Raw genomic sequence first — 26,449 nt, 5'->3', positions numbered from 1 at the left:
GAAATACATGCATAGATGAGGCTGAGCATGGTGGCTCACGCCTGTAATCCCATCACTTTGGGAGGCTGAGGTGGGCGGATCACAAGGTCAGGAGTTCAAGACCATTCTGGCCAATATGATGAAACCCTATCTCTACTAAAAATACAAAGGTTAGCCAGGCGTGGTGGTGGGTGCCTGTAGGCCCAGCTATTCGGAAGGCTGAGGGAGAAGAATTGCCTAAACCTGGGAGGCGGAGGTTATAGTGAGCCAAGATCACGCTACTGCACTCCAGCCTGGGTAACTGAGACTTCGTCTCAAAAAAACAAAACAAAACAAAAAAGAAATACATATGTAGATGTTTCCTGTTCCACTGAATTTTCATATTGAGGTTAGTAAATAAACTTGACTTTTAGACTAGAGATCTTTACCTACTCAGTTCAGATACTCAGTCTATTAAATATTTTTAAAGATAAAGGAAAATTTAATAACATTATTATAAAGCATCAAACAGAAATTTAGAATTCAGAGAGAAAACTACCATGTATGTCAATAATGCTGAAAGAAATTTTTGTAGTGAAAACATACATTAGAGCACCAGAAAAAGAGTTCAAAAGCTTTTTTCATGAAATAATCAGAAAAGGCAAATAAATGTAGGTACTAAGAGGCTCATGATAGTATTTTGGTATAATTGCAAAATCACTGGAAACAATCTAAATGTCTAAACTAGGGGATTTGTTACATAAAATAGAAATCATTATAGGGTCGCTAAAAGCTATATTTTGAAAATAATATTATTGAGTTTTTACAAAGTGGTTTATGAAGAGGCAGTACAGCATGACAAAATTTTTTACATCAGCTTGGCCAGGCACAGTGGCTCATTCCTTAATCCCAGCACTTTGGGAGAGCAAGGCAGGTGGACTGCTTGAGTCCAGGAGTTCAAGATCAGCCTGGGCAACGTGGTGAAACCCCGTCTCTACCAAAAAAATACAAAAATTAGCTGGGTGTAGTGGTGCATGCCTGTGGTCCCAGCTACTTGGGAGGCTGAGGTGGGTGTCTCGCTTTAGCCTGGAAGGCAGAGGTTGCAGTGAGCTGTGATCACGCCACTGGACAACAGAGTGAGAGCCTGTCTCAAAAACAACTTTTTTTTTTTTTTTTTTTTTACAACAGCTTTATTGGGATATAATTCATATACCATGCAATTTACCCATTTACAATTTACCAATGACTTTTAGTATACTCAGAGTTGTACAAGATCACCTCAATCAATTTCAGAACATTTTCGTCACTTCAAAAAGAAACCTCTCATCCATTAGCAGTACTTGGTACAATACAATTTTTATGAGGAGTATACAGGAGTGGTATATCCACAAAATGGATTATTATTTGGCAATAAAAAAAATGAAGTACTAATACATACTGTAACATGGATGATCCTTGAAAACATTATGCTAAGTGAAAGCCAATCACAAAGGACAATGTACTGTATAATTCTATTCATATGAAATGGCCAGAACAGGCAAATCTATAGAGACAGAAAATAGATTAGTGATTGCCTAGGGCCAGGGGTGGTGGTGGTTATGAGTAAATGGAAAGTAATTGCCAATGTTTGTTAATTGGGGTTTCTTTTGGGGGTAATAAAAATGTACTATATATTGATTGTGGTGATGGTTGCATAATTTTGTGACTAGACTAAAAACCACTGACGTACTCTTTAATGGATAAATTGTAGAGTATGAGAATTATATCTCAATAAAGCTGCTTTACAAAGTACACAGGTACTATGGAAAAACTCTGGAAAGATAGTAAAAACATTATCACTATCTCTGTGTAGAGAAATTATGATTTGTTCTTAGTTTATAATTTTTCCACAGTGATAACATGTTAATTGCATAACATAGCTTGGTCCAAAAGTAATCATGGTTTTTGCCACTCAAAGTAATGGCAAAAGCTGCAATAACTTTTGCACCAACATAAGTAATTACTTTAAAAAAGCACTGACTACCCATTTGATGATTTAAGGAATTATTGTTGCTTTTTAAGGGTATGATAATGGTATTGTGGTTATGTTGTATATTAACATGAAACGTATATTTGCTGTTGTTTGTTGTACACAAAATGTGTACATGCCCGTAGTTCTCTTTGGGTAGTGGCATTATTGGGGACAGAATTTTGTTCTCTGTGCTTTGTGTATTTTTCAAGTACTCTACAATGATTACATGTTGGTTTTGTGATAGGAAACATGATAGAAAAGGAGTTTGGCTGGGTGCATTGGCTCACTCCTGTAATCCCAGAACTTTGGGAGGCCGAGGCGGGTGGACCACCTGAGGTCAGGGGATCGAGACCACCCTGGTCAACACGATGAAACCCCATCTCTACTAAAAATACAAAAATTACCCAGGCATGGTGACAGACGCCTGTACTCCCAGCTACTCAGGAGGCTGAGGCAGAAGAATTGCTGGAACCTGGGAGGCGGAGGTTGTGGTGAGCTGAGATCGCACCACTGCACTCCAGCCTGGGTGACAGAGGGTGACTCCATCTCTAAAAAAACAGAAGAGTTCTTCATCTCCTGGAGGGACATACACACAGAGGAATGAATGATATTGTGTCAGAGGGATGATGGAATGATGGAGCGGGTATAGGTAAGACAAATTTGGCGAGAAATAAAAATTGTTCAAGCTAGGTGATTGCTTATATGGGAGTTCATTATATTATTGTTTCCTTTTGTAGGCGTTTGAAATTTTCTATAATATAAAAGTTAAAAAGAAAGTTACAAACAGGATGGATAGTACAGTTCCACTTTGGCTTTTAAAAAAGTTGTATGTGCAGATGAATATTAAAAAGCCTAAGCCAGGCATAGTGGTATACACCTATAGTCCCAGCAACTTGAGAGGCTGAGGCATGTGGGCTGCTTGAGCCCAGGAGTTTCAGTCCAACCTGGGCAACACAGCAAGACCCTGTGTGTAAAAAAAAAAAAAAAAAAAAAAAAAAAAAAATTGTGCACACAACATTGGTTCTCTTTGGGTAGTAGAATTATGAAATTTTGATAGACAATATCTTGTTTGACATGCTTTTGTGTATTTTTCTGGTACTCTACAATGACTACATGTTGGTTTTGTGATAGGAAAAAAAATTCTCCCTTAAGAAACTGTTTCCTTGTATCCAAATAGTCACTTAAATAATAACACCTAATGCAAAATGAAGTGCAAATGTTTCATCTGGGCTCACAGCCTTTTGAGGCAGCCAGAGAAAAACATGAATTACTTGAGTGGCTTTTCTAGGGCAAGTCACTTAAACTTATGCCCTAGGAAATCTCAGAGCTATGATACAGGGATATTCTAGAAGCTGCCCAGACTTTGTGGGTATGACCTGGAGCATTGACAAAACCACTTATAAAGTGGATGGTTAAAACAAAACAAAACAAAATAACTCTTGGGTGAGAAACTGAGAAACTACCAAGTTTGCCACTTCATATTTATGTTGCATTTGATTTTACCATGTCCTCATCCAGATAAGTAATTTTTAAAAAGAAATTTATAGTAAATTGGAAAACAGTGCATTAAAAAAAAAAAAAGAATGCTAAGATAAATTTCCTTTACTGCATATATTTGTTCCAAAGAACATGGTCATTCAGGGTCATAAAGCATAAACATGGCTGGATAATAACTCATCAAACACATACACACACACACACACACACACACCCCTTTCCCCAAACAATCCAAAAAGCATAAACATGGCTGGATAATAACTCATCACACACACACATACACACACACACACACACACCCCTTTCCCCAAACAATCCAAAAATAGGTAAGCAAAAAGTAGTGAGTGATCCAGAGACTTATGCAAACTCTTAAAAAAGATGAAAAGGGAAGATTTTTCTATACAAAATAACTGTCATGTGAAATTACTTTAATAGGGAAAATCAAACCCAATTACAGCAATGCTACAAGATGACAAGGGTAAAAACAATCTATCACTCAGATCTCTCTTTCCTCTAAAATTTCAAAATCTTTGTTTCTATTGTATATTAACTTAGCCTGCATTTATTTGTAAATATCTTACCTTTCCTGCTATATTTTAAGCTCTTAAATGCAAGAATCAAGTTTCTGAATCCCTAGAAAGTTTTATACATTGTAGGCAATTAATCAACTTGATTCAAATCATTGAACGTTTGCAATATTGATGAGGGGATACAATGATAAAAGATGTATTATGCTATTCTCAAGGAATTTATTGAAAATCCAGGAAAAATGCAGGAAAATCCAGGAAAAATGCATTATGGTCACATTGATAAGAAAAAATGCTTGCTTAGAGATAAATCAATAACATCCAAGAATCCTCTTTTTCTTAAGAGGTTAAATGTTGGAGGATAAGGGGTTGTTATATAAAGAGGTTTTTAGTGTCAATACGTATGTTCTTGAAAAACCTGCCATCCTGTAAAACTGCACTAAAAATAACAAGACTTAAGGAGAAAAATAGCTAGCGTTGGGCAGACTACTCAACATTTATGAAACTTTGTAACTAGATCACTAATAAAAACATTAACGATCCTAATAAAATCCAAGGAGTTTTAATCCATTGATTTTCATTAATCTATTGTTTTAATACAGGACGGAATGTCATTGTAGCTTGTTCGTTTGCACTTGAGCACTGCAGGAACCATTTACATGAAGGATATCTCCATAGATTTTTTTCTTGTAGTTTACATATTTGCTAAATCTGACTGTAATTGCGAGAAAGCTTGACACTGATTGTTACAAAACATTTAATATGCTGGGAAAAATCATGCTGGAAACAATGTAACTTGAGGATAACACTAATAATTCTAAATTTATGTGAGTTAATTATGCCAAAGAAACACACATGTAACAGAACAGACGGATTGATAAGTGGCTAATCCAGGTATTGGCGTATGTGACCAGAGTTTATAGTCAGAGTAATTGTAATAGAAGTAATGATATCAGCTGGCAACACTTACTGAGGGTTACTATGTGCCAGGCATGATGTTAAACGTTTTACATGGATTATCTCATTTATTCTTCACATAGACTCTATGAAGTAAATGAAGAAACAGCTATTTAATAAGATTAAGTATTAATATTTGTCCAAGTTTACAAAGTTGGAAAGTGGCAAAGCTAGGATTTGAACCTAGATCTTTCTGACTCTATAGCTTCAGTTATTAAAAACCACTATGAAATAATATTCTTTATCCAACAAAAGCATGAAATGATTCTATAATGGTAACTGACAATATGGCCCAATGCTCTTTATCCAACTGGTACATGTCAATGTTACAGCTGATACGATGTATGGACTTAGAAAACCACTAAGCATTGTACAACAGCACTTGTTATTTTTCTAGACTTCAGCTTTTTGGCTAGGATGTGAGGAAAATCTCTGGACATGGCCAAAGGAGAATTCCACAAGTGAGACACCTCCTTTTCATTTCTTTCCAGCTGGGTCAGAGGTTCACTGTGATGACTCAGGCTATGCAAGGGCTGTGGAATGGACATGCAGCTGTACTTCTAAATTCCAATGGGACATCAGACTGGGGTGAGCGGGAGGATTATGACTGGGGATATCTCCAACTGGAGCCAGGATGCTAGGCACTGATGCCAGACAAAGAACTTGTGGTGGAATCTTGACTTTTCAATTCATTTAATCTAAATTCTATTTAACTTAACATGCTCCAGGAATTAACTAATTCCTAACATCTGGGACTGGCCAAATGTTAGGGCTGCAAAACTGAGTAATCCATAAATCCACAGGCCCGTGGAGCTAACTGTGGCCACTTCATTGAGCATATTCTGTGCAAGGCACTCTTCTTGGCATTTTACATGTATTAGTTCACTAAATTTTCACAACCCTATTATGTAAGGATTAATGTTCTTCCTATTTTATAGGTGAGAAAACTGAGGTGCAGAGAGCTTAAGAAACCTGTATAAGGTCACATAGCTGATGAGTATGTGGCAGAGCCAGGACCTGAACTAGGCTCTTTGAATCCAGAGCCTCCATTCTTAACCTACTCCCTACACTCTTTCTCTAGTAGTAGGAGACAGAGGGGTTAAAAAAATTGTAACGTGGGAGATCAGAAAAATTATAGACATAGGTACCCAGTAGAATACTGGTAGAGGAGAAAGTGATTAATCCTGCTTGGAGTGGTAGGGAGGACAGAGTTATAGGAGGAGTGCCAATTCGGCAAAGCCTTCGTAGCAGATGTTGAATGGTTATCAGGGACAGCAGAGGAAACAGCATAGACAAGGCGATGGAGGTGGGAAATGGCCTGCCATGTGTACAGTTTGAAACATATAGTAAACATGGTAGGGTAGCAGGAGAGGGCTGTGCAGCAGTAGGAAAGATCAGAGAGAGGAAGAATTCAATTCTATGAATTGGCCATGCCATGGAGTTTGTCTTTTTTTTTTTTGAGACAGAGTCTTGCTCTGTCACGCAGACTGGAGTGCAGTGGCATGATCTCGGCTCACTGCAACCTCTGTCTGCCAGACTCAAGTGATCTTCCTGCTTCAGCCTCCCTAAGAAGCTGGGAATTCAGGTGCATTTTACCCTGCCCAGCTAATTTTTTATTTTTAGTAGAGATGGCATTTTGCCATGTTGCCTAGGCTGGTCTCGAACTACTGGCCTCAAGCAATCAGCCTACCTTAGGGAGTTTGCTTTTTTTTTTTCTTTCTTTCTTTTTTTTTTTTTTGTTTTTTTAGAGACGTGGTTTCACCATGTTGGCCAGTCTGGTCTCGAACTCCTGACCTCAGGTGATCCACCCGCCTTGGCCTCCCAAAGTGCTGGGATTACAGGTGTGAGCCACCATGCCTGGCCTGGAGTTTGCTTTTATGTGGGAAATATTAAAATAAATTTTGAAAAGGGGAGAAGGCAAGCAACTCAGTTTGTTTTTGACTCCAGGTGTAGTGTGGAGAATGGAATGATGCAGGGCCAGGGTCAGGGGGTAGGTGTTGGGAAAGGAAGGCAAAATCTAGAATTAGAGTCCATTTAAGAGATTCTAATTATCCCTAGTGAGAAAGCAACGTGATGGGAATGGGGAAGGAGGGATGAGTAGCAAGATTTTCTTTTGGAGGCCAAATCAATAGGACTTGTTGATTCAGGTGTGGGTGGGGGGACTGGAGGGAGATTTCCTTATTAAGAGTAAAAAGTTGATTATTCTGAAGCCTAAGTGTTTGATGTCAGCTCTAGACTCTTGCTGGGAACTTGGACTTAAAAGGGGCACTGCATTTTTAGATGCATGGATCCTGATTGTGGCTAATAATTAATTCATGGTATCATTATTTTCACCTTTTTTTGTATAGTATCAAAAAGCCCTCACTGAAGTAAACAGCAATGCTTTACTTTGCCAATGATTACTGGTTTCATAATATATCATACACAATCCCAGAGCAACTCTGCCTATTAGCTTGGGTTGCCCACTGACAGATAATTACCACCTGGTATTCCTGCACTGTAATAAGGATCTTTGATCTCATTTTACCCATTTCTTGAAATAACATTCAAAGATGGATAAATTACCCCACTCCTAAAACTGGCTGAGAAAACCAAGAACCAAAAGCCAAGAAAAGGTCACATTTCCCAGCTTACAACTTCCTCCTTTCCCTTAGGCGGCTGGCATCTGCCTTTCTGCTCAATTCCAGCCATGAGTGGGAAGCTCCTGGCTTTCTGGAGCCAGAGGATGTTCAGGAGGAAAGCCCACTCAGTCAAGGGCGAGGCCACAGCTGGGAGGATGACTCACACTGGATCCAAAAAGAAAACAAATGGTCTCAGAAATATGGTGGTCATGGGGTAATGGTGGGGGTAGGGGTGTGCGGAGGTGGGCCACTGCCTTTTCCAGGAAGTTGGTTAGTGAAAGAATTCTAGTAGGAAAAGATGAAAAAAATGTCCACTTACTGATACAAGAAATCAGATCATTAAATCTTTCCTTAGGAAAGAGGGGGTTTTCCAGCCCACGGAAATAGAGCTTCAGAACGCCAGCAACTGAGTTAATATCATGGTTACTCTGGTCATCAGCCAAAGGATTTTCACCTAAAAAAAAAATTTGGTGCATTTACAATGGTTTTTCTTCTCTGAACAAAAATATATTTCTATGCATACACACACATTGCTATATATACATGTATCTTTTAATTATGCTTTATGAAAGATTACATGGTACTAAAATTAAAATAATTGGTTTAGATATCCCACCCCATGATTAACCTAAAAATAGTTGGCTAAAATAAAGTTTTTAAAATCTTATGCTACTAAATAATCCCTTACAAGTTACCCAAATCTTTAAATAAAATATTGTGGGATTTATAATTTTACCCAACCCCCCCCCCTTTTTAAGTTGAAATCTGTAATCTTAGTTTGACATGAATTCAGACACTGCATCCTGTGTTTCTTACCCTACTGGGAAAAAGACACACCATAGGTCCATCTGGCTATGCTATATGGGTCAGCAAAATTTATCAGAAATGTCATAGGCTCCACTGAATTGTGAACACCTACAATTAAGTAAGTAGCTATTTCTCAAAGTGGCATGGTGGTGTTCAAAGCACATGTGAAAGCTGTTTTGAGCAGAGGGAGGCTCTAAAATCAGCTAGAGTAACTTGAAAATGTATCTTTCACGTTACCAAGGAATTTGTATAAAAAGTGGGAATTAAAAAATATATCACAAATATAAAATTATACTATTCTTTATGGTAAACAACTTTAAAATATTAGGCAACTAGTCTGGTTAGTGTTCCTCTCAGAGATAAAATCCTTAAGAAGTTCAACATAATATACAGCCTTAAATCAAACTCTATTTTTTATTTACAGTTTTATGCTTCTAAAGTTCATAAAAAGTGTGCATTGCATTTTAACATTTATTTTTGCTTCTTAGGGCACTTTATTTTTAGGGATCTGTTGTTCCCTTTTCTCTGTTCCTAAGGCAAGAAATTGCTGAACATGAATTTATCAGAATATAATAATTACTATTATTTTTGCCCACTGTGAGAAAGCCTCACCCAAGCAGATCACAAATAACAAATACCAGGAAAATTTTCAAGGAAAAATGATAGTGTATTTTGCCTGTGGTGGCTAGCACAGAACTGGATACTTTACCATATTTTAGCTATTCCTGAAGATGGCCAATGCATGAGACTTGGCACATGTGGCTGCTCTGCTCTAACCATCAAGTTTTACAGTTTTGCAGATGAGGAAACAGAGGCAAAATAGGAATTGAGTGACTAGACCCAAATCACATGATTGATTAGTAGCTGAGAGTCTGATATGATTCTAGGTCTGTGCCTAGAGATGTCAAAGGTGTGCAGCTTTGCTAATTATAATGTGCTAATTGGAATGTTCCTAACATAAGGAAATGATGTGTACTTTAGGTGATGGACACCCCAGTTACCCTGATGTGATCATTACACACAGTATGTCCGTGTTAAAACATCATCTGTATCCTATTAATACATAATACCATTAGGTACCCATAATAGTTAAAAAATAAAAAATTAAGGGAACATAAAGTATTGACATTGAAAAAAATAATATATACGGTATATGACCCAGTTTAGTAAAACTGGACAGCCAGTTATGAACAAGCATAAGGCAACCCCTAGGGTCACAGGGAAGGAGTCTGAGGATGGTGAGAAGAGGAAGGGAGGAAAGAGCTCCCAGCAAAGGGAGCAGCTGGGCAGCTGGGAGGAGCTGCCTCCCTCACCTGCTGTCTAGGCCCAGGGCTGTCCTGGCCATGCTTCTAGAACCCTTTCAGCCCCACATTTGATACACCTGGCACCAATTATCAATGTCAGTCCTCAACCGGGATGCAGAATTCATATGCTTTTCTAATTTTAATAACAAGGGCTGATAGTTTTGGTCCCATTTCTCAGCTATTCTGAATGGATTCTTACCGCTGCACCCCTAATGTATTAAATACAAAGAGAAAGGTTTTGAGGATATACAGAATAAGGGTGGCACTTCAGTTTACAGAACATGACGACTTTTTAACATGGTTTGCTTATAGGGATAGATGTGCAATTACCTCTCTCAAATGAATTTTTAATATCATTGACTTCCACCTGGGAACCAGACACTCTGAAAATCCCCTGATGCTGAAGACCTAAAGAGAAAAGAAGGGAAAGAGAATAAAAACCCTATCACATTGTCTAGGTACTCCCTTTCCCAGGGAGTAAATTTACTGAAACACTTCTAGTGATTTTTTAAAAATAAGAATTCTGTAGTTTATGGCTTACCATAGAGATTGATGAACCGAATGCAGCTTTCCACAATGAGGGGAATAACCTGTCCCGAGTCCTGGGTAAAGGGATGGAAACCAGTTAACCTCAAGGGAGAAGTATAAACCCCACATGATAAGGCTTACAGTTTAACAGGAATTAAAGAGGGTTTTTTGCAGTTCTGGAGCAAACCAAATTAAATACATTTAAGGCAATCCTCTTTCAACTTACTCTGCTGTGCCTAGAGATGTCAAAAGCTAACTCATCTCTTTTGCTTATATTAAGACTCACATACCAAAATGAATATGTGAATAACTCATTTTTAAAAGCTTATTTATACAAGTGATCAATCTTTTTTTTTTTTTTTTTTTTTTTGAGACGGAGTTTCGCTCTTGTTACCCAGGCTGGAGTGCAATGGCGCGATCTCGGCTCACCGCAACCTCTGCCTCCTGGGTTCAGGCAATTCTCCTGCCTCAGCCTCCCGAGTAGCTGGGATTACAGGCATGCACCACCACGCCCAGCTAATTTTTTGTATTTTTAGTAGAAACGGGGTTTCACCATGTTGACCAGGATGGTCTCGATCTCTTGACCTCGTGATCCACCCGCCTCGGCCTCCCAAAGTGCTGGGATTACAGGCTTGAGCCACCGTGCCCGGCCACAAGTGGGTGGGCACAATCTTTAATGGACTTAAAAAAGAACTCTGTGTATTATAATCATAGTATCTTCAGGTTGATTGGCTGTATTCACACGAAAGACAACCTTTCAGCCATCTCAGGATTCTTTGACATCCCTGAGACTACATCACCTAGATGACAGGTTATAAAAGGGCTTCCATGTCTATAATGCATAATATGAGAATTGTTACAGAGATAATTCAAGCACGTATTTATTTAGTTTGCATCAGAACTTATAGGTTTTTCATTGTTATGTTTTCATATTTTAAGAAGGAAGCAAATAAATGACACAAATGTATATCCCAGTAGATTTCATTTTTCTAGAAAGGAATATTTTTGGGCCTTCTTTCCCCGCATCTTGTAAAACAGTCATTGCCTTCTACGGAACAAATGTAAATTGCGGCAATGCTTTAAAACATGTATAGGATGACAAATGAGATGAAAAGCTGCTGAGGTCACAGTTAAATATGTACCGATGCCATGTATTCCATGAAGTTAAAGAAAGCTACTGATGACAGAATTACTTTTCATATACTTTTAAGACTCTGCTTTTTCAGGAATTAGATCTTAAAAAACAACAACAACAAAACCATGGGGCTCAAAAATGGTTGGCTAACATCAGATATTAATTCATGAGAAATTTTATTTTGAAATGCAAGAAAAAGTTGGTTATCTTAATATATTCGAATGATTCAGAATCCATTAACCTTTCCAATTAAGCAGTGGGGGAAGGATTGGGAATAATGCAGTTCAGCAATTTAAACTCTTTAGTATTCCTAGAATGGGTAATATACTTCTTGAGGGATTGTCTTATTTTAGGTTTTAAGACAATCTAATCAGCGTATAAACCAGATAATGGCTCAATTACTTCTTGAGCCTATATTAAGTTTCTCTAATTAGTTAATTGTTTTAGGAGCACAAATTTTATTAATTTCTTAAAGAAGAGTCTTAATAATAAAAACAGCTTAGTGTGGACTAGTTAGCTCAAGAACAGCAATGTAATTATATCACAACTTACTAAATATGTGAAAGGATTTTTCTTTAAGATATAAGTGTTTTAGAGGAAGTAAACTATACAAACAATTCATGGAACACTAATCTAAAAGCAACACATTTTTACATGTAAGTGATAAAAGGAGACCATTAGTTTACATCTCTGCTGAACTTAGTAAACAAAAAGAAAAGCAAAGAATAAAAGGTTATTAAAAGGAAAATGTTTGCACTAAGAAAGTTCTCAATAAAATATGTCTTAGGTTTTCATATTTTTAAAAAATGCTTTTTGTGTTTACATTTACTAATTGCTTTTTTAGAAACCTATGATCAGTATTTCATTCAGATATAATGAATTTTGTAGTCAAAAAGTAATGAGTGTATGTGATTTAATTTAATTTTATAGATTTCAGATGCTTAGGTAGAAAATGTAAGAAAATATTTTATAACAATGCGGTGCATTCCATCTATCATTCAAGCTAGTCTCTTAGTGTCAGTTTTCCCATGAGAAAAAGAGAAAAATGGTTTTGCTCTTGCAAATGTCTTCACAGTGACATTGTGAAGATTTCAAGTGATCGAGCCCTTTTTAGAAGTGGAAGGGAACCCTCAGTATTATTTCTATTACCAAAGATTCTTCAATGTGCCATCTGGGCAGTGAAGAACTTCTGTAAGTGAATTTTCCATGATAACTGGTTTATTTATTTTCTAGTGCCTCAATTTACTTTCCTTTAACTGCTCTTAATGAAAAATATTTAAAAAATATAATACATGCTTCTCTATCATCTTAAGTAGCCATTTTCGTACTGTATTATCAAATACAACAGAATTCTATGTCTGCTTCTTGCAGCTTTTCTCTATTCTCTTTCTCTGCCAGGCCTTCAGCTGAATATCTCATTGCTTTCATTTTATTGTTCCTCTCTCTCCATCTAATTTGCCCCTGCTTATAAGCCATGGGCTGGGAAACTAGATAATCAAATTTGACAATAATTTTATATTAAATTAGAGCCAATAAGGCTCTTCCGGGTTTAAGGCTTAAGGCAGTAGATTTGTAATTGCTATTTAGTTCTTCAGTGGCTTTTCACTTAACTCCAGAGTAGGGCTGATTTTTAAGGCTGCTAGAGGTTTTTAATCTATGTATTATGTATGTATGTATCTATCTGTCCATATACATGCCACATGCACATTGCTTTAATTATTAGTACACGTATTCAATAAACAGACCTAAGAAAGTAAGACACCTGTAACATATCATTAAGGGAGGTTATTAATGATGTGATTTCCTAAATGAACTTCGTTTGCAGAAACATGGCAGCCATGCCATAAAATGTGAGCTCTAAAGGAGAAAGCAAGCCCTTTTCTTTTTTGTAAAATTCACACTAGGGTCCATAATCTAGTCTTAAACGTGTATTTTATATTTAACATTGACTTTACCTAATAAAAGCCCTTGATCACACTTGATACATTTGCCAGAGACATAATGTAAAAACTAAGGGTTTAATGTACCCATTTTTTCCTCTAGGGTTTGATTTCTATAGTTTCTAAGTAAAATCTATTTATAAATCTGTCTAATTTCCAACTGCAAACATTTTTCTTTTAAAAACCTTAATCTAATTAAAGCCAAGCATGAGTGCGACTTGAAAATGATACCGACAGTGAAGGAGGCTGCACCCTCATGTCCCTCTAGCACTATACCTGATGTCTCGTGTGCGAGTTCCTTCGTCCTCGGCTAGAAGCATTATCAGAAATACAGGATGAAAAAGAAGACGAAGAGTAAACACAGCAGAGATACAAGGTATAGATCACAGGGCCTTACAATTTATTCAATATAATGAATTCCTCAAGTCATGGGAAATCAAAACTCCTGCTGTGCTTCAGAGCTAGCCTAACAAGCAGACTTTAAAAATTATTTTGTGCCATCTCATTTGCATGAGTAAAAAGACAACATTTTTATCAGGTTGCTTTTTAACTTTCTGCACAAATTATGGCTCTTAAAAAAAAAATAAAGAGGGCTTTCTTTTGTGCCCACATAATACCCATATTTATTCTCTCTTCTCAAGGCACTCAACCCAAATATTCTTTCCTCTCTGACTTCAGGAAATATTATATTGATTTTCTGGGAAAGCAAAGAGCCCCAGGACAGACTTGGACATAATGACCTGCCTCCTCTTACAAGAGGCTGAGACCATTATAGTTAAGAAGCGTGGAGATCAACCACCCAGATGGCTGGTGCCAGTACCTTGACGAATGTTTCCAAATCCCCATTAAACAACTTAGTATTATACTGTGAGCGGGGCCTGGACTTCCTGTGTTTCTGGGGCTTAGGGGGAACATTTGGAGGCCTAAGGGAAGGGAATATAATTACTGAGCATGGAAGAAATCAAACAATAAATGAAACATCTATAGGTCACATCAAAATTACAAAACACGAGAATCTTGGGTTCCTTCCCCTCCCCCAGTCACAGGGGAAAACATCCCTCCTGTTTTCCATTTATTTACTTTCACTTCTGTATCAAAAATCATATGAATTGTTTACTCACATTGCTGTTTCCCTGTATGTTGCAGCTGACATTTGTTTCTTTGCTGGTTTGTTATAAAATCATAAGCACTACCAAGTAGACTCATTAGCTATTTGGCCAAATGTTAACAAACCAGCATTCTTTTTATTTGGTTTACAAGCCACACGGTAAGATACAACTGGTCATAAAGATTAGGGCTCCAGTAGATCCCCAAATGAAGAATTAAATATAACATTTTTAGGTTCATACCTTTTTTTTTTTTTTTTTTTGAGACAATGTCTTGCTCTATTACCCAGGCTGGAGTGTAGTGGAATCGTCATGGCTCACTGCAGCCTCCACCTTCTGGGCTCAAGGGATCCTCCCACCTCAGCCCAAGTAGCTGGGACTACAGGTGCATGCCATCATGCCCAGCAAATTTTTAAATTTTTTGTAGGGATGGCATCTCCCTGTGTTTCACAGGCTGGTCTTGAACTCCTGGGCTCAAACAATCCTTCCACCTTGGCCTCCCAAAGTGCTGGGATTATAGGCATGAGCCACTTCACTCAGCCCAAAATACCAATGCAAATAACATCACATCTGTTTGATACCCCTCTAGTAGTAATGGGATTTCATTTTATGCAAAAGTAACTATTAATGGGTCACAAGTGAAAAAAATAGTTTGGGTTCACTGCTTTTTCTGATTTGGGGGACATACAGGCTTGCATGAGTTATTATTTCTTTAGAACAAACTATTCCACCATCTAAATATCTGTAGAGCATGAGGATGTACTCAGTTATGCCACTGCAGACTCTCTTCCTCTCCAGTCTGCCTGTCTGCTCTGGTGAATAAGCCATCCTCTCTGACATGTGCACATCCAGTGCAGCCTGCAGTATATTCAGAAACTCTGCATCACCTTGTCCTGTTACTGCAGAAGGGGAATCTCCTCTGCTCTCTCCCATTAGTGGAAAGAAGACCAGAATTACCTGACTCAACTTCTACTACTGTGCTGAATTAAATACAAGGAAGGAGAACCCCGAAACCTGTCTCTGGATGTTTTAATATAAAACTCCTTCTTAATTGCAAGGCTTATAGGAGGATACACACCACACTTGGAAATTGTGTAAAGCCCTTCATTAAGCTTCAGACTCTCTAGGAAAATTTATCTTTTTTAGTTCATTTAGCTTAAGTTCAGAAAGTCTGGCTCGTATAACAAATCCCAAGAAGTTACATGGAAGCCTAACTAGCTTCACAAGACACTGTCATGTATGGAAACAAATACTGGTACGGCCTTCTGTAGCTAAATTCTAAGACCTCCCAGGAGATGGGCTCATACAATGAATGGGGTGCACAGCAAGCACACCTGAAGTCCCATGGTGCTGGCGAGGTGAAAAGGAGCCTTTGCGAGTATCTAGAAGAGAATATGGAAACTTCTACCAGGCAATGTATCCTCTCCTACCACGGCTGAAATTTCTGAGATCTCTTTTATAACAATGAATTCTGTGCCATTCACAGAGGAAGGAATCTTTTTTTATTTTTTTAATTGCATTTTAGGTTTTGGGGTACATGTGAAGAACATGCAAGACTGTTGCATAGGTACACACATGGCAGTGTGATTTGCTGCCTTCCTCCCCTTCACCTGTATCTGGCATTTCTCCCCATGCTATCTCTCCCCAACTCCCCACCCTCTGCTGTCCCTCCCCTATTTCCCCCCAACAGACCCCAGTGTGTAGTGCTCCCCTCCTTGTGTCCATGTGTTTTCATTATTCAACACCCGCCTATGAGTGAGAACATGCGGTGTTTGATTTTCTGTTCTTGTGTCAGTTTGCTGAGAATGATGGTTTCCAGGTTCATCCATGTCCCTACAAAGGACGTGAACTCATCGTTTTTGATGGCTGCATAATATTCCATGGTGTATATGTGCCACATTTTCCCTGTCCAGTCTATCATTGATGGGCATTTGGGTTGGTTCCAGGTCTTTGCTATTGTAAACTGTGCTGCAATGAACATTCGTGTGCATGTGTCCTTATAGTAGAACGATTTATAATCCTTTGGATATATACCCAGTAATGGGATTGGAAGGAATCTTATAAGTGTAAAAAGAACAAAACAACCAACCACCAAAGGGTTTAATCCTATGTACTTGATTTCATCCACTCCTTTAAGTGTTTTAAAATGTGGATTTGATTGATTGATTGATTGACTGATTGTGGATTTTATTTTTATTCAGGTATGGTGAGGCCGAGGATCAGGAGACAACTATTACTGACAAGATAGTTACTCACAGTTCCCAAGAGTTGGGGACATGCCCCACTATCAGGGAGGCTGCAGAAGGAAACATCAGGGTTGGTCAGGAGGCAGAAGGGGTAAAGGAAAATGTGGGCAAGAGTCTTTATTGTGGTTTTCACTGGAGGGAATGGGAGAAGCTGGGCAAGCAGGTTTAGAATAGGCTAATTTGAATGATTCCAGTGGGTTTTGGGACATAGGGACTATCCCTAAATTGTCCCATACCTGGCCCTGGGATTAGGGAAGGGGAATAGTGGCCCTAAGTGTGAGAACCTGATGAAGGAGGTGGTTGGAGGTAGGTGCTGTGGATTACCAGGCTTGCATACAAAAGGCACACTTACAAGCCAGTCCTTACTACTGCTATGAATTGGCTAATCTTGGGTGGATTAACCAATTCTGTGTTTAATGCTTTGATATCTTGGGGCCTTGCTGACCCCTTCCAGGGTCAGAAGTCCTTCCGGGGTCAGCAAGGCCCCAAGATATCAAAGCATTAAACACAGAAACTAGAAAACATGGTTATGACAACAAGGTCCAAGAGAGCTTCACATCTGGTGATATCTGGAGAAGCTGACAAAGCTAAGGAGATTAGAATTTTGTTTGGTCACTGATTCATGAAGCAAGCCAATCTTGTAGCTGGAGCCAAAAACCTCCAATGCACTGAATCATTGTCCCCGCATGACTGGAAGATACAGGGTAATCCTGGCTAATGGAGGGATATCTTCTGAGTCTTCTATCAAAGGCCTGAAAATCACCTCTCCAAAGGATTCTCAAGTATGTTAAATGTGAACACACAAAAATTGTGAGAGGAACTTGGAATGAAAATGAACTGCCTGAGTGCTTATCCGAGTAATTTCCATGGTGGAGGTCTGATGATTCTGGCTCTGCTACGCCTACATCAAGCGAACAGAGCTAGGACCATTCAACATTCCAATGGCATGACCTATTCTGGTTCTGTGCCTAGCACATGACTTCCTGATCATTGGTTTCCAATAGAGGATGCCCACATGAGAGGAAGTACTGGTCAGGTTGATGTGAATATCTAGTCTATTTGGCAGTTTTAGCTCTCATTGCAAATTAATATATTTACATTTCTGTTTTTTAAAAAATCTTTTTTTGATTAATTATAATTGAGAAACAACAGGTAAAATAATTGATAGTGTAAGGGGATACTATAGATGAAAAACATCTCTATAAACTGCATATTACCAGGTAGAGGTAATGGTCCTCTTTTTCACTGACATGGTGAAAAAAAACCTCAGTGTTTTTTTTCTTTGGTTAGGTTTGGAAAAGTCAGGAGCTGTATCTTTCTAGTTGGTTTACCAAGAGGTACAAGGGGCTTCCTTATGAATAAGCTGCCCAGCAGTAACATTATAGATCTTTGAAAGTCAACTTGCCAATTACTGCAACAGATATACCAGGGTTCTAAATGCCTCTTATTTCAAAGAGAACTCAACTTCAAAAGTGCAAAATCTTGCTATGCTAATTAGATAATTTCTGGCTGTTGCACAAATGGTGACAGAAAAAGAAAAGTTGCCAAAACTTTCCGCAACCCAAATTGGAATCTGCTGCCCAAATGGCTCTTCCTTCTGTAGTAGCTTTACAATCCTCCCTGAATGAAGAAAGTACAACATGGGAATATGGGTTACAAGTTAAATGTTTAAAGTGAATCAAAATGGAGAATACAGAGAGAGCTCAAATCCTAAGGATATTCAATAAAGGTCTAATTTTTATTTTTATTTTTTATTTTATTGCATTTTAGGTTTTGGGGTACATGTGAAAAACATGCAAGATTATTGCATAGGTGCATATGTGGCAGTTTATTTTTTTTTTTTGAGACGGAGTCTCGTTCTGTCACCCAGGCTTGAGTGCAGTGGCGCGATCTTGCCTCACTGCAACCTCTGCCTCCGGGTTCAAGTGATTTTCCTGCCTCAGCCTCCTGAGTAGCTGGGATTACAGCCCATCACCACATCTGGCTATTTTTTTTTTTTTTTGTATTTTTAGTAGAGACAGGGTTTTACCACATTGGCCAGGCTGGTCTTGAACTCCTGACCTCAGGTGATCCAGCCCTCTCAGCCTCCCAATGTGCTGGGATTACAGACTAAGCCACTGCGCCTGGCCAGCTATAATTTTTATATGACCAAAAGAAAATAGGAATAGAAAATAATTATACTTTCTACTTATGCATAGATGTACACATCATATTTTTTTTTAATTAAACTATCAAATCAAAAGTCCTGTCACACTATTAAGAAACACTTAAAGTGTGCTGGATTAGATACACCAAGCCTGTTTAACTTAGGTTTTTGTTACTGTCTCTGCTTTACAATTCCAGAGGGAAACACTTCAGCCAGAACAAACCTAGTCTTGTGAAAAGCCCAAACATTTCATGTTGCTATGCTTTGTCAAGCCAAAACTATCTCCCGTATTTATTAACAAAATGTTAATTCTTTCAGCACTGAAATGGTTGCTTCTTGTTAAAGAGAAAAGTGAAACATGTTATAAGTTATGATAAAATATTTTCCTACCTTGTAGTCATATACTCAGCTCTATGACCTGCAGGAAAAAAATTAAAGTAAGTAAACAGAATGGAATCAGTGGAATGTATGTGCTACACTTTTGTATCACCTGCCCTTTATTTTAAAATACTGAGTTTATAATAACTTACACATTTTTTTATGATAGAAAACATAGGATAGCATATGAAGACAGATAAATAATTCAAAGTAAACGTCATAAAATCTAAACATAAAATTTAATAACTTCTATAGATTTGAGAAACATGTTTCACTTGGCAATTTGAGGCAGGTTTTGTTGGTTTTAAAATCTTTTTAAAAAATATATTTTATTGCATTTTAGGTTTTGGGGTACATGTGAAGAACATGCAAGATTGTTGCACAGGTACGTACATGGCAGTGTGGTTTGCTGCCTTCCTCCCCATCACCTATATCTGGCATTTCTCCCCCTGTTATCCCTCCCCAACTCCCCACCCTAATTTTTTTTTTTTAGAAAAGAAACAAGAATAGCTGCTCGATCGTAACTGTAGGCACAAAAATGAAATACAAATAAGACACATCCAAGATCTACATGTTAGTTATTCTCTCTATTGTGATTGATACTTGTTGGGGAGAACCATGGGTTCAAATAGAGTTGGGAAGGTTCAATTTTCCTTAGACTAAGTTGATGTTCTTTCTATAATTTGAATCAGGGGACTAGAGAGAAGTTGCAGTCTGTAATCAGAAATGACATTTGCAAATATTAAAGTACTAGGACATTAAATGATACTACATTCCATCAGCTTGTAAGCTAAAAGCCTTTCAGAGTTCTCTGTCCATCAAAACGCAAATTGCTTATACATTTGGATTTTTTGACTTGTTTTAAGGAACAGGGCTGAATTTTTGTAGTGCTCCCACAATCTGCAGTAATTTAAAGCTTGCATGTATTTATCAGTTGCTTTGTAAGTTTAGGGCAGAGTGGTGGGAAGGAATGTGGGAAAGTTGAACCATTCAGCTGGTTTGTTTGCAAAATAATGATACGGTCCTGAAACAGCTTGAAAATATACCTGGCAGGGGATGGTCACATTGCAGCACAAACAGCTAAGCCCAGCCTATCATATCATAATGCAATGATTCAGATTTCTGGAGCAAGGCCAATATAACAACGGCAAAGAAAGCTGGCTTGTTGGGAATGGCGAATCAACACTCCCAGGCTGCAGCAGAGCCTTTTACTATATTATCTGCTCTTGAATAACAAATAACATAAAGGATTTGATTAATATCTATTGATTAAAAAGGGGGAAACAGTTAAAATCTGAGACTACTTTTCTTCACATAGTGCCAGGTCACAGTAAAAGTGTTGGCAGACTGAGTTCATGGCCATGAGTTGAAATGGGATGAAGGGAAGAGGAAGAATCTGATTTTTCCTCCTCCTCCTCCTCCTCCTCCTTCTCCTTCCAGTTCTACTTATTCAAATTATAAGTCCCTTCCTTTTGCTGGCCTTCTACTACTTTGGAGGAGAAGAAAAAAGTGAAGGTGTACATAGACCTTCAGAATAATTTATAGCTATTCATGAATGGGAGCAAAGGTCTACTGGGAAGTAGAGGGGGCAGATGGTGAGATGACTGTGGTATGTGGTGCCTTATGGGATATCCTAATGGAAGTGTTCAGCAGGAAGCTGTCTATACAGGGTTAGAGTACAGAGAAAAGACAGGGCTGGAGATAAAGATGTGAGTGTCACCACCATTTAGGTTGTGTTGGGTCCATAGGAGCTACATAAGACCACCCAGTGTGAGGCGGTGGAATGTGAAAGGGTTGAGGGTAGAGAAACTGTCTGGCTTGTGCTGTATTATATTGTCATGTTGCATAATTTATTATAGCATTAAGTCTAATTAGGTATGATGCAATATATATTAGTAACAACGATAAAAACAACAATGATGTCTAATATTTATTAGACACCATTATAAGCACTTTATGTTATATATATTAACTCACAATTTTCACAATGACTTTACGAGGTAGCTTCTCTTACTATCCTTATTTACTGAAAAGACTGAGCATACAGAAAAGTGACTTGCCCAAGGTCACACTATTAGTATGAAGTGGGCGTAGCACTACTTGGGTCCAGGTTTGTTTTAATCCCAGTCCTAAGCTCCCAAGCACTATAATGTACTACCTTTAAAAATGTAAGTATTTATTTCCTGGCAAATACTTTGAAAGATCCTAGAAGAAAGGTAGGGATTATGGCTTACAATTCTGTCTGCCTCATATGGCTAAAGCCAAATACAAAATACTGAATATTTAAATAACTATAATAAATTTTATAAATATGTACATTAAATTAATAAATATCTATAAATGTAAATTTGATAACATAGGTAATCACTTTCAAGTGACTCAATGATAATGATGCCAGTAAGAATTCCTTAGAAATGAAATGTGTTATAACTTTGAAATTATGCTATTTTTGTTAAAATATCCCATATTATTCCTTAGATTTAGAAAATATGTAAAATGCTGAAAATTTTTTTGCTCCATCCATCCATAGTTAATAGTATGAGATACAAAATTAAAAACCCATAAAAGATACATTTTGAATAATGAACCAAGGGCAAGCTTTGCAAGAACTATCATTCACAACATAACTGCACTACCACATCCATCGTTTTTTCAACTAATAGTCTTGAGTGTGTCTCAACTGATGAATGAGGTTTTATTTTTTAATCAGTATCATCATTAATAGATCAATAACACACAAGCTTAGAAGACTCTCCTTCCCAGAGAAATGTGAAAGCTTCCAGCGGTCTGAGGATTAGATTTCAATCATTTTCTTTGGAAAGCTATTAATTATTAAAAACAACAGACCACTCCTTCTCCCTGTCTCTGCCCTCCCCCGCCATACAAACCATTTGGAAAGAAAAAATGACCCAGGATTAACTTGGACCATTTTTGGTGCAAACCTTTTTTTTAGCTACTTTTTTTTTTTTTTTTTGAGACAGAGTTTCACTCTTGTTACCCAGGCTGGAGTGCAATGGCGCGATCTCAGCTCACCGCAACCTCTGCCTCCTGGGTTCAGGCAATTCTCTTGCCTCAGCCTCCTGAGTAGCTGGGATTACAGGCACGTGCCACCATGCCCAGCTAATTTTTTGTATTTTTAGTAGAGACGGGGTTTCACCATGTTGACCAGGATGGTCTCGATCTCTTGACCTCGTGATCCACCTGCCTTGGCCTCCCAATTTTTTAGCTACTCTTAAATTTCATGTAAGAATTATGAAGTGAATTATTTTTCACACCTAAATGCATTTTATCTCCTACATATAGTTAATGGGGAAAACCAAAATATAGTTTAGTGGTAATCTGATATTTAAAAAAAAATAGATAAAATACTTAAAATGTGTATAGCTCAAATGAGACCCATGCATCCTGGATTTGCTCCCTAAAGAATGACTGCTGAGAACTCCTGACATTACTTTCCAGTCCTTTTTCTTCCTTAAGAATACTAACTATTGCAGTGCTTTTCTAAAAAACCATAATTATTCACAATCGTTCCCTTTTGAAAGTATACTGTACTTCTTCTCAGAAACAGACAATGAATTGTGTGAGGATAACCTATTAAATTCCTTTGTCAGAAATCTTATGTCCAGGGCAAGAAGCAATGTAATATGGAGCTCAGCTCCTAGTGTCAGATTTTCTGTGTTTAGCAAAATTGCACTATATTTACACCCCCTTAACTCCAAATGCTGCACACAAAGAAGCCAATGTGAATATTAAGGCTCATTACTGAAAAAGAAAAAACAATTCAGGTTCTCAGTTTTCTAGATGTATATCTCATTTACTGTGGTCAGTTTAACTTCTATGATTTAAAAACAAATGACATCACAAAAAGATATAATGGTGTTGCTGAGGGATGAAGAAAATGATAATGATGAGTTTGGTCTTAACAACCCATTACATTTCTATTTCAGTAGTTTTCAAAGATTTGGAATTCTGAATTTTGACAGTGCCACTTTAAGAGCCCAGTCTAGTTGCACATCACAATGTTGTAAATCAAAGAACTCACTGGGCCACTGGCAGCCTGCCAAAAATCGAGCAGTAAGGCAGGCCAAACACATGTCTGTAGTTACAGATTCCGCTGTGTACGAGCAACTGCTAAATCTTCGGGTTAGGCTCTATTTGTTTTACTATAAAGGCAGTTTTTGCAGTGGTGAGTCTAGTATACTTCAGAGAGGCGATTTCTATATACCAAGTCAAGACTGTCCTCAAAGATACCATTGAATCCTGTACTAGTACCCCTATTATGCCAAATCTAGACTCAGATTCTTCCATAAGGGCTCACCACTGGATTACTTCACCATGGGATGGGCACCATGAACTCTCCTGGTCTCCTTTAGTGTAGCCTATTAACATGAAGAGGGCTTGCATGGAAAGCCGGCAGGCTTATAATGGTTGAGTTAAACGGTGGGGCATGTCTCCCATGCTCAGCTTTTCTCTGGGCAAAGTTGCCAGTGTCAAATTCAGGCAGTGACCAGCAATTGGTGTGCTACCAAGCTTGCAAAAGGGTCAGGGCTAGGGAGCAGAGAGGTCTGCAACCAGTGGGCAGAGGCTAGTGTGCCTGCTACTGATGGATGAAAGCCATCCAGTTTCTTCTGCAACATAAATTGAGTCCTGTGAAGGTCTTACACACCTCAACACAGCTTGTGTCCTTGGAATACCAGAGCTCACTGAAAGAAATTCCAAGATAAAGAAATCCTGAGTTGGGCACGATGGCCCATGCCTGTAGTCCCAGCGCTTTGGGAGGCTAAGGTGGGCAGATCACCTGAGGTCAGGAGTTTGAGACCGGCCTGGCCAACATGGTGAGATCCCATCTCTACTAAAAATACAAAACTAGCTGGGTGTGGTGGTAAATGCCTGTAATCCCAGCTACTCAGGAGGCAAGGCTGGAGAATCACTTAAACCCGGGAGGTGGAGGTTGCAGTGAGGTGAGATTGTGCCATTGCACTCTAGCCTGGACGATGAGAGCAAAATTCTATCTCAAAAAAAAAAAAGAAAAATTCTTGCTTGCAGCTCACAACGTGTAATATAGATTTATGCAGTTCAGCAGCTAAAGGTGGAATTTGGCATGTGGATTCAATAAATTGGCTAGAATATAGCCCTATCCAAAAATAACATATAAAAGAATATTAACCATTGGGGCTTTCTCTCTAGGAGACACAAGAGAATCCATGTTGAATACGTACCATAAAAGTTTTAGAATGTGGCCCCAAGCATATTAACACGTGTCTGCATGCAGTGCCAAAAATGAATTCCCCCCCACTACTTCATACTCTCAAACACAATTTGTAAAGTGGTATCCATTCTCACAGGGTAGGACTTTTTGCCTGTAAGTGTTCACTTACACTTAGGATAACTTATGCTTTGGGGCTGGCAACTGACCTTGAGGGCAACATTTGAAATATCAGGCATTTGTGAAAAATTGAAAAAAAAAAAGCTTACATGATACTATGAGGGAAAAAGGAAAAAAAAACAGGACACAATTTTAAGAAAACTATTCAAAGATAAAAAGGCTTTTTTTTTTTTTTTTTTAAAGTTCAAACCTACAGAAGAGATAAAAGAGCAGCATAGAAAGCATCCTTATCCTCTTCACGTAGATTTTCCGGCTGTTAACGTTTGCGACATCAACTGGACCTTCTCTCTTTCTCTCTCCCTCTGTTTTTTTTGGAACCATTTGAAGGTAAGTTGCAGATATCATGACAATTTACCAAGCATTTCTTAAGAATAAGAATGTTCTTCTTCATAATACCATGATCATATCTAGGAAAATTCACACTAATTCAATAATTCCATTTGATATACAGTCTATATTTCAACTTCCCAAATCGTCTTTAAAATGTTTTTCGTAACTTTTGGTTTTTCATTCAGAATCTAATTTAATCTAGTGCGTGAAGGTTCATACATTGTATTTGGTTGTTTTATTTTGTACAGACACTTTTTAGCAGTTTAAGTGTTGCTTTTTTTTTCTTTTAGGTGAAATTAGCCTCATGGAATCCAGCATCCTAACTGTGTCAGACATGGTTCTTAGGTCACAATAACCTTTCTCCATGTGGTCATTCCCTGAGGACAATGAGTTCTTTGGCAGAAACAAGGAGATAAGGTGAGGGAAACTTTATGGGTAAGGAAGGTTCCACAATGGTAGGAGGCAAGAATTTAGGTTTAAGAGGGACAATCTCTTTTTTGACCTGAGTTACTTATACAACTCAGTCCTCTCATTTCCCACTCCCTTCCATGTTCTCTTTTACTTTTTATAACTTCTGGCAGGGTCTAGTGTGAATAAAAGATAAAGTTACAGACTATGAGGTACTTAAGACAGGGACTTTGCTTGTATTTATTTTTTTCCTTTTAAATTTCATAAAGACAAAGAGAAACATTTACACAGTCCCCTTTTGCCTATATTCCCATATCTCCCTTCCGTTTCCTCATTTGTAAAAATGGAGAAATTAATAGTGTACAGTTAAATATATGGCTCAAGAACAAAGCCTGGCACAGAGAAAGCCTTACAGGTGTTAGCTGTTACTGTTGTTTTTGTCATTATTATTAGACATAGCAATCTACTTATACTGTATGATTGCTTCTCAACTACAGCCAATGCCTACTGAAAGAAAAATATCATCCAAACTGGTTTAGCTGGTTTCCAGAGTCTAAATAGGCAATAGATAGAACAATAAATACCCATTAAAACAAATGGGTGGGGCTGGAAGGGTGCAGAAGCCTGAGAAGGGAAGGAAGAAGCGACTGGGGGGTCAGCAGGTAAGGGAGGGGCAGCGTCTCCAAACTTTTCTAAGATCCAATTTGAAGATCCCTCCCTTGGAGCTTGGTATTGACTTTCTAGCTGTCCCTAGATTTCACTACGTTTCCTCAAGGTTAGCACCACGCTTTAGAAGAAAATAGTGCTGGCAGAACTTGATTATGACATATACAGATGAAACCAAATCTAAACACAGAGTATCCTCAGCTTCCTAAAGCACAAATACACAATTCATACTCTTTCTGGAATACATACATGATACAATGTATCATCCAGGTCATCTTCTCATACATTTTGAGTAACTCACCTTCTCCAAGGGTCCTCTGCAGCAAGTCATGTTTGGCTTGAAGTTTTGTGATGAGATTACTGCCTTCTAAATATTCTCTGAGTTTCTGCAAAAGACAAGAATAATTTTTAAGTTTTAAAAATTATTCAATGTCAAGGAACTTTTCATAGATCTAAAATCCAGCCACTTTGATCTTCCAGATCCTAGAAACTTGCTAC

At 38.1% G+C, this 26,449-nt stretch overlaps 1 protein-coding gene across 2 annotated transcripts in view; it reads right to left on the bottom strand.

The window, feature by feature from the left end:
* SRGAP1 (SLIT-ROBO Rho GTPase activating protein 1) overlaps positions 1-26,449 on the bottom strand; it is a 313,613-nt gene that overhangs the window by 40,346 nt on the left and 246,818 nt on the right. Inside the window, exons 10-15 of one of the 2 annotated variants that reach the window (XM_012444906.3) lie at positions 26,253-26,337; positions 19,174-19,201; positions 14,106-14,208; positions 10,224-10,284; positions 10,013-10,090; positions 7,891-8,025 (exon numbers count right to left, since the gene is read on the bottom strand). In XM_012444906.3, the coding sequence (XP_012300329.2) occupies positions 7,891-8,025; positions 10,013-10,090; positions 10,224-10,284; positions 14,106-14,208; positions 19,174-19,201; positions 26,253-26,337 (490 nt within the window). Of the gene's footprint in view, positions 1-7,890; positions 8,026-10,012; positions 10,091-10,223; positions 10,285-13,561; positions 13,596-14,105; positions 14,209-19,173; positions 19,202-26,252; positions 26,338-26,449 lie in introns of both variants that reach the window. The other variant, XM_012444907.3, reaches the window with a different exon arrangement.

Source organism: Aotus nancymaae, unplaced genomic scaffold, assembly GCF_030222135.1.
Source record: "Aotus nancymaae isolate 86718 unplaced genomic scaffold, 86718_ANA_hifiasm-v0.15.2.pri h1tg000016l, whole genome shotgun sequence".
NCBI lineage: Eukaryota > Metazoa > Chordata > Mammalia > Primates > Aotidae > Aotus > Aotus nancymaae.
This window is presented reverse-complemented; position numbering and strand designations above follow the sequence as displayed.